Here is a 9095-nt window from a genome sequence, read left to right as displayed (position 1 = left end):
ACTCAATCTCAATCTACTTCAACCACACATTAATATTTTGATACACCTTTGGCTTGTTAATTTAATTTTTATAATTTGTACTTGCGTTATTATTTTTTCCTAATTGAAGCTCTTTTCTCTTCGAATATCCTCATTTTCATCCTTTTTTTTTTCTTATTTTTTTAGATTTTATTAAACACTAGAGTTAAAGGGACTAAATTTGTCAAATGGATTTGTTACAAGCATTTCCTTGAGCACTGAATGGCGGGGTGCCCGGCTGCCCAGCTGCTGGGGCGGCTAGCAAGCCTAGTTAAAAGCATTTCTAAGAAAATAAACAAGAATAAATATCCCTAACAAGTATTTGTTGTTCTTTTATTTTCCCCCATGATATTGGATAAACGTCCACCTCTCTAAGCATTAGTAAAGCCTTTTAGTTTTATTAATGCATATGATTCTCTTTCTACACAATTCATGCTTTTATATTTTCAACCAATGTTATCAAATTTTAGAGAAAGCTTTTGATTCTTCTCTACTTGAACAAAGTTTGTGGAGTTTTTTTTTTTTTTTTTTTTCATCAATAACAAAATAAGGTAAGAAAAGTAGGAAGGGAAAATACCAATACCAAGTTTCAAAAATCAAGGTGCTAAAATTGACACTCTTAAAAGTTACTGTTTATTACATAATAGTTTAAAGTGCTCAACTATTTAAGAACTTTACCTATTCTTCACTAATTATGCTACCAAAACCTCCTCTCCAAAGATTGCCGTATATCTTATGAACGTATCATCAAATACAGCATTTTCCTCAAAAATTAACCCTAGATTTGAAAATGGCAGCTTGCAATGGAATGAAACCCTTTCATGAAAACATATAATTAAAATACAGCAAACTCATGGAGAAGATAGATGGAAAAAAAAAAATAGCTATGAGGTTTCTTCAGAAGCAGTTACCATCGATGCCAAGTCCAACTCTTCATCAGAGTCAATAACATCTTCATAGTCATAATAGGCATTCACCTGCATTAGATCATATATTCAGAGCACATTTATTATGCTAAATCAAAAGAGAGCAAGCTAGGAATCAGTACCACTGGGAATAAAATAATTATTCTTACTCATTCATTTAGCTTTAACATGGAATAACACTTATAATTACTCCATTATATTCATATATTAATTTTCCATATAAATTTGAAAGGGTAAATATTAACAAATACATAACAAAATATACTACAATACAAATAAAATATTATATAAGGATAAACTTATATTATACAATACAGATATAAAATTATACCTATGCTATTCTAGGTTTTATTCTGCATACCTAAATCTTGACAAAGAAAACAAAAACATTCTGCTATGATAAGGTAAAAACGATCAACCAAATATGTGATAAATGAGCAAAAGTGTCCACTTATGATGGAGCCTTGCTACTTTCTTTTATCCCTAAATGTCTAGGAAACTTTTGCAGATCCAAAATCATCCTTGTTTTTCCTATTCTATAAATGAGTAATATCCAATACCTGCGGTCTAGGAGAAATTGCTTCAAAGGTATGAAATTTTGGATGATCAAAATTCGGGGCTTCCAGAACAATGTATGCCCCCTTATTTTTGTACCTCTTCTCTGTTGCCTGCATGGTATACAAGACAAATGTGGGACAGATTACAAATGCTGTAGGAAACAATCTTGAACCACTTAAATTGTGTTATTGCGAACACAATCTTCCTTATTACGATTCTGTAATGATGCCATAAACCAATCTTCCTTGTTACGATTCCAGTCGACCCAAAGACAAAACTAGTGAGTTGGAATTCCTTCACGCCAACTTTTAAACAAAACCAAGAAATTTAGGAATCATTCGGAAAATTAACCAATCATAGCTGATCTGACAGGCATAAGACCATGTTTGTTCAACTCCCTTTCTCCCTTGTTAAAGATAATAATATTTTCTCATTATTTACCTTCTCCATTAATGAAGATAGTACCCACTCAACAGTTGGAGACTCCCTTTCACCATTTTGCAAGATATCTAGATGTACATGCTAGGCAGTGAGATATTTTCTGCCTTGCAAAACGTGAGAATAGCTTTCTATAGTTTATACCAGCAAAACTTATAAAAAAAAAAAAAAAAATAGTTTATACCAGCAGCTCTGAAAGTATTATAAGACAAAGATGTCCATTCACAATGATCAACTAACAATCACATCACAAAGTATTGCTGCATACTGATATTGTAGTTGCCTATTTAAGGAAGCCCAAAAGATAAAAAGATTCAACACAAATTCAATCTTAAACTTTTAAAAGCCGAATAAAGGGGAATAGGAATAAAGCATAATGCCCCATGAAATGATAGGAATGGTATCCAACTCAAATTCACAAAGATTTGTATTTGTATGTACAAGTTTATAAAAATAAGACCACAGCATTTGGGTGGGGGCCATTGTTTGTAACGGACTAAGCACTTGTTTGGGAAGTGAGATGAGATGAGAATTTGGTGAATAGTAGTAAGATAGTTTGTGAATAGTAGTGAGATAGTTTGAGTTGAGTATTTTTTGAGTTTTGGGAAAAGAGAGAAAAAGTTGAATAAAAAATATTATAAAGTTAAAATATTGTAATAATATAGTTTTATAATATTATTTTTGTTTGGGGATTTGAAAAAGTTAGAATTGTTTTTTATTTTTTATTCAAAAGTTGGAAAAAGTTGTAATGATTAGTTTGAAAATTTTGTATTTGAATTATGTTAGGGAATAAGATGGGATGAGATGAAATGAGTTCATATGAGAATTTTGTGTCTCATCTAAAGCCCCAAACCTGCCACACTCCATGACTTTTTACCATCATTTGTAAACTCTAGTTAGGTATTTCTCATGTATACTTCCTGTATACTTGGTTTTTGCCTACTTTTATGAATAAAATACTTTGATTACCGATCAAAATAAATAAATAAATAAGACCACACAAGGCAAGAAGGTTTAGAATCTGAATTTTCATATAAATGAGTAATTCCATTATATTTAAAGGTACACTCAACAATGAATATTATAGCTGGAAGAATATACTGTTTGCCAAAACTAATTATTGCTATTGCTAAATATGATTCCCCATTCGGCACCACCCTATACTATAAAATAGCTTAAAATTTCATTCTAACTGCTAGACAATGCATCAAAATGTTTCATTACGAAAAAGTAGTTTTAGAATGCCATATCTTGTGATTATCATTAATTATATATATATATATAAATAAAACTTCTGATTATCAAGAAACATAAATCTGATGTTCACCAGTTTGTTTTAAACTATATATTCATAGAGGTCGACAATCTACATGTGGGTATATATTCACAATGATCAATCCCATCTTGATCAAGTTTCTGATCCCAGCCGCCATAATAATTGATATAATCAGGGAAAATGAAGACAATGTTTTACTCTCCACAGTAAACAGGAGCCCAAGTGATAATGAGATCCTGATCCCCTCCCAACATTTTCATGATTGCACAAGGAAGACTTCCCATATGGAAAACAATTAACTGTATATGCAATAGCAAAGAAATTTGTAGGTCAATGAAGTTAAAACTTCCACTCAGGCTTCATAAAAAAGTAAAAATTATTGAAACTATCTTCAAGTAAAGACACTAGAAAAGCATCAAAATATATTTGCCTAACCCGTTTTCTCTCCGTACAAAGCCTAACCCGTGTGTGAACAGTGTTTCAAGAGAAACTCTAACCTTCCTATCCCGCCGCCACCCCCACCCACCATCGATCGGAGAGGGACACCACAGTCATAGACGAGGCTGACGGGGCCTGGCATCCTCACTGAGGGCCGTCGGCGTCGGTTCCTCGCTGGCGAACACTTCCTCTTTTTTTTTTTTTTTTGCCGGCGTCAGTCTCTGTGGGCATTCGACGTCATCCTCCGACGATTGGAAGTTCTCCGTTATCTCAAGGATTTTTTGCAAGAAAATCCGTGAACTCAGGGCCTCCAACAGATCTGTGTTTTACCTTAGGATGAAGTAGAAGCAGTAGGGAACACTAGGAACAAATTTGCAATGGCATTTGACAATGACGACGAAACACGATGCTGTTTCGTCCTAGTTGGAAGGTGAGAGGTGGTTGAAAATGGAATAAAAAACTTTCGTATTTACGAAAGAGGGAGGAAATATCTTTCGTATTTCTGAACGTAGCAAAAGGATAGCTAAGTTCATGTATCTAGGGAGGACAACAACTTTGTGGTTGGCTAAGGGGATTGAGGATTGTTTAGACCTTAACTGCCACGAAAGTTTCTTCAAAGAGCTAAGGATGGGTAATGGAATTTTTAGCATTCAACATCATGTTAATGCAAGGGGTAGTTTTCTGCAGCTCTCAAAATTCCGTAATGGAAGGAGGAAAGGTTTGTTGGTGATTCCGGAGGGCACAAATGGCGTTGGATGGAAAGGTTTTCTAAGTGTCACCGAATGCAAAGCCACTTCTCGAAGTGGAGAGATTGTTGATGGGAAAACAGTGGGAAGACCTTCCTCAATCAAAGGTACTTCATACACAACGGTGTTGAGGTCACTGGCGGGTAGTCAGGCCAAGACCAGTTCAGCGGTAGAAAGAAAGGGCAAGGCACTTGTAGGAGACAAAATACCTCAAGCGACTTTGGGAGAGTTGGAAGGGGTCTTGTGGGATGTCAAATCTCAATTGAAGGGAGTTATGGATTATGTAAGAGATCTAATGATTAAGGTGGATAAAGGGCTGGACCTAGTCGTCAGTATAAGTGTGCCAGCAAGTGTGCCGGAAAGTGTGTAGGCAAAGGGTGTGTCAATGATAGAGTCGTTGGACGCTGGCATCTTTGTTTATGCCAGTGTCACTATGCCTTCTAAGAGAGTTGTAGGGTCTCATGCACCAGTTACAGATGTAGTTGGTCCTTCTGTCCAGGGTTTATTTGTAGTTAAAGACAAGGGTCCCTCCAAGGTCTCGAGTATTTTGGAAGAAACAATCGAGCCTCTTTTAGAAGATGCAAACAAGGTAACAAATGGTAGTGCTTCCCCTCTTGAGGAAGTAGTAGGGTCAAACAAAGCGGCATGGCAAGGATCGTCGAGGGGTGGAGCATATACACAAAATGTTGATGGAGGGGAGGAACCTGTAATGATCATAGATGGAGGGGAAAACAACCATATACCTATCAAGCAACCATTTGGCGAGAAGGAAATCGATTTGTCATTGGTGCCTCGTGTGGGGGAAGGTTTAGAGTCGGAAGTGCAGTTGGGTACTGTGGCTGGGGATAATGTCGTTCCCCTGGTTTCTCTTCCTCCAATTAATGATATAGCGGGTTCAACAGCGGATTGGATTCTGAATAAAGATAATGGGTTTCTACAAACCCTAGGACTTTCATATGGAGAATATGAACACCAATTTAAAGCACTATTCACTGCAATTGAGGCAAGCCACATGCTTGAAACCAAATTGAAGTTTAAGAAAAGTAGGGAGTTAAAGAATCTTTCTTGGGCAATCAAGTACGATACTAAGGGAGCTAGCTCAAGTCGAGGGAAGGCTAAAGGGAGAGCTTTGTGAAGACATTCTTGTAGTAGGATGTTTGGGTAGAGGATTATTTTCACGGAATCTAGGGGATGGGGTCGGGGAGGTGTATCGATTGTTTTTCCATTTCGGACTTTATGTATTTTGGGTAGGTTTTTATGGGCTTTTGAGTCATTAAGGGTTTTCTTGTATGAGCTAGGTGTTTTTCTTGTATGCGTCCAGTGTACTTGGTTACTCCTATTGATATATATATATATATATATAATACTATTACTTATCAAAAAAAAAGTAAAGACACTAGAAATGCATATAGATATAAAAGCATGAAATATACACTGGGCAACAACTAATATAACATTTCGATTCAATAAAAACCTGAAATTGTGGGTAGTCTGGAGCACTAAACAGTGTAATCAGTTTCCCAGATTCCACAACATGATCTACAGTATAACCTTCTTCCATTCCTCCAAAGCCAGGCCTTTTTTCTCTTGCATCAGGGCCTTCATGTGATCTGATGATTAACTGGCACAAAAACAATAAATGATGACCCAAATTGTTTTTGCTCTTTAGATGGCAGTAAGTTCTGGTAAAAGATAACTAACACAGACAGATAAGTTAACATGAAAACAAAAGCAAGTATAAAGAAAATCTTCAAAAGGTTTGAATTATGGAGTGACAACACAAAAAATAACAAGCTATTACATGTTACTCCACTTTCAAAGAACAAGTTTGTTTATTTCAAAGCAATACAGAGCACAAAAACCATTTTGTGTGCATAACCTTCCAATAAAACACCATAACCATTGGAAAAAAAAAAAAAAAAAAAAAGGAATTGCCAAACAACTTCAGACCAAATGGCATATCCCTTCAGAAAAGAATTAACAGGTGGAGCAAAAAGTTGCAAGGTCAATCTCACAGATGCAAGGGAATTTATTTACAATCTAGATAAGAACATTAAAGAGTTATATTATAGTTTCATTCTTCATGAAATCAAAAGTGGCAAACTGCAGTTCCCTAGATCCGAAGCCATAACAATAATTACTACATGTCAATATAGATAACTAACACGCTAATGAAAAGGGAAAGTACAAGTCAAGAATATAATTGCTGTTAGGTACTTCTTTGTATTTATTGAAGAGAAATAAAATGATAGATGCTAGAATATACTATTTAGAAATATAGATAAACAATCAAAATACAACTTGCCCATGATGAGGGATATTACAATGTTAGCCATGTGAGCTTTAGGTTTAAATCAGAATAATGATATCACCTTGAGATTGAACCTTTTGAGGAAGTCTTCAGTGCAATCGGGACCCCACAATAGTCCAATGCCTCGCTCATTATTTGGAGAAAGACCGGGTTTCATTGATGGGTCTGACCATAGCACATCACCAGGAATTAGATTCAAGCCTTCCCATGGAGGATCAAGAACTGACCTTCGAGCCTTCGATAATTCTTCCAAAGAACCAAGTGTTAAAGGCTTCGGTTCAGAGTTGAAACTTAATCTACGATTCTTCTTCCCTTTTGATCTCTTGGATGGGGTCATAGAAACACTACGGAAAAGCCCTCCATGAGCGGTATATACACATCCAGCTATAATAGAAGCCAAAGGAAGCCCTTCAAAGCATCCCAAACATTTCCGATAGACATGCTTACCTTTATCTCCATACTTTGTCAACACTTCCTTCTCAAAGCCATAAACAGAGGTGCAATACTTGGATTCATGATTACCACGGAGAAGATATACTCTATGTGGCATAAAGACCTACGCAAAGCATCATCCCATAATATACAATCTGATTAATAACTATATATTGATACCATTTAAATAAAAGAACCACGTTACCTAATTTATGATAAATGCAAGGAAAATCCGTAGTTGAGAACAGAGTTCGATCCTACAATATCTAACCCATCAAACTAAGGTCAATTCATTGGAGAAATTCTGCAGTGCACAACCGTTATACACCATACATTGTTCCATACAGTTTTTTATGTTAAAAAATCAACAGAAGATTGAAAATCATGCACATTTATTTGCCACTTTATTTCTTAGACGAACCGATTAAATAGTCGAATTATATAACGCCACCAGAGTAAAGCACCAAAAAAACAAAACCAAAAACCAAAAAATAAGTACATGGAATCCTATAAATCAGAACTATATTACTTTAAACGAATTAAGAATCAGTAAAGGAATTGCGTGGATTTAGAAATTACAACTTAGAAAAGGAAGAAATTAGAAGCAGACAACTTGGCAATTATCTGAAAGCATTCTACAAGAGCCACCTGATTTGATACGGAAGTGGAGCTTGGCAAAGATGAGAAATTCAAGCATATTTCAGATACTTGTTAGATAAATAGATATACCTTCATTGCCAACAAAATAAGAAAGGTCTCGAGGCCCCAAGCGCCTCTGTCTACATAATCACCGTTGAAGACGAAGAAGCGATTTTCAGAGGGGAATCCAGCGTCTTGGAGAAGAAAGAGAAGATCATGCAACTGACCGTGAAGGTCCCCCACGACCACGACGGAGGAAGCGGCGGCGGCGGCGGCGGCACTGGCTTCGTGTTCAGGGTCTATTGTGAGGCAGTTGGGCTCCTTGTGGAGGATCTTGGACGCGGTGAGAACCAAAGAGTCAAAGACCGGAACGGGAAGGACGGAGGGAAAATCAGTCGGAGGTAGATCCTTGGACGACCGATCGAAGACGGACATGAGATTCCGGATCCAATCTAGATCCACCTTGCCATCGGAAGGCCACGTTAGTGGTGTCCGTATCGGATTCGTATCGGAGAAATCTCGGGCTCCTCCATCAGGGCTCGCATGTAATAACCACATTTCAACCAGGACAAGTAAATAACAAGGATACGAAAATCAAACAATTAATGAAATAATAAGGCGCACATTTTCGTTCTTCAGAGAGGGCTGACTTTTCAGATTTTATTCAAACTAACACTGCTTTAATCCATTTTCCCGAGACAACAACATGGCGACGGATGCCCCCAGCTCAGCCAAATCCAGGACCTACACAACAAAATTCTTAGTCACGCCAGTAAACAGTTGACCATATTGTATAGGAAAACTAGTAGTTCGCGTATTTTTTTTTTTTTTTTTTTAATTTTGTATGAATAAAAATTAGCTATAAAATGATGAAAAAGTGAAAAAAAAATGATGAAAAATGAAAAGAAATTAAAATACATTGGTAGGGGTGGAAGAAAAAACTAAAAAAAAGATTGAACCAGTCGGTTTGGTCCGATTCACAATTGATTGAAAATTGGTTCAGTTTCAGTTTTCATGTTTTTGGATTGACTGAACTAAATAAATATATTTTTAATTTTTTAAATTATACATATTATAAAATTAATATAACATGACGTTTTAATCTTATTATTTATGCTTCCTTGATATAAACTTACTTTTATATATAATATGATATAAGTATAAAAATACACTTCATATATATATATGAAGGATAAATAAATTTTGGATAAGTACATTTTATACTTTTTTTGTATAACTTTTTCATTTGGGTAAGAAAAAAAACTAGCCCAAAACTGAATCACACCTGTAAAATCAAACTGAAACTAAAAAAA

The 9095-nt window shown here is 35.8% G+C and overlaps 1 protein-coding gene across 1 annotated transcript; it reads right to left on the bottom strand.

Moving 5' to 3' along the window:
- Window positions 1-605: 605 nt before the first annotated feature.
- Window positions 606-8471, bottom strand: LOC121239598 (serine/threonine-protein phosphatase 7). Its single transcript, XM_041136873.1, has 5 exons — window positions 7873-8471; window positions 6773-7267; window positions 5875-6021; window positions 1505-1612; window positions 606-995 (listed from the first exon to the last, which is right to left on the bottom strand). The coding sequence occupies exons 1-5, from the start codon at window positions 8338-8340 to the stop codon at window positions 903-905; spliced, it is 1311 nt and encodes a 436-aa protein (XP_040992807.1). The 5' UTR covers window positions 8341-8471; the 3' UTR covers window positions 606-902.
- Between the last annotated feature and the right edge of the window lie 624 nt (window positions 8472-9095).

The sequence above is a fragment of the Juglans microcarpa x Juglans regia genome, chromosome 7D (assembly GCF_004785595.1).
Source record: "Juglans microcarpa x Juglans regia isolate MS1-56 chromosome 7D, Jm3101_v1.0, whole genome shotgun sequence".
Classification (NCBI taxonomy): Eukaryota; Viridiplantae; Streptophyta; class Magnoliopsida; order Fagales; family Juglandaceae; genus Juglans; species Juglans microcarpa x Juglans regia.
Note: the sequence above shows the minus strand (reverse complement) of the source record. Positions and strands in the feature narration are given on the sequence as shown.

Coding starts and splice junctions, on each gene's coding strand:
- LOC121239598 (XM_041136873.1), bottom strand. CDS start 8,340: ATGTGGTTATTACATGCGAGCCCTGATGGAGGAGCCCGAGATTTCTCC. Junction 7,268..7,872: donor TTATTTTGTTGGCAATGAAG/GTATATCTATTT, acceptor TGCTTTGCGTAG/GTCTTTATGCCACATAGAGT. Junction 6,022..6,772: donor TCAAAAGGTTCAATCTCAAG/GTGATATCATTA, acceptor TTTTTGTGCCAG/TTAATCATCAGATCACATGA.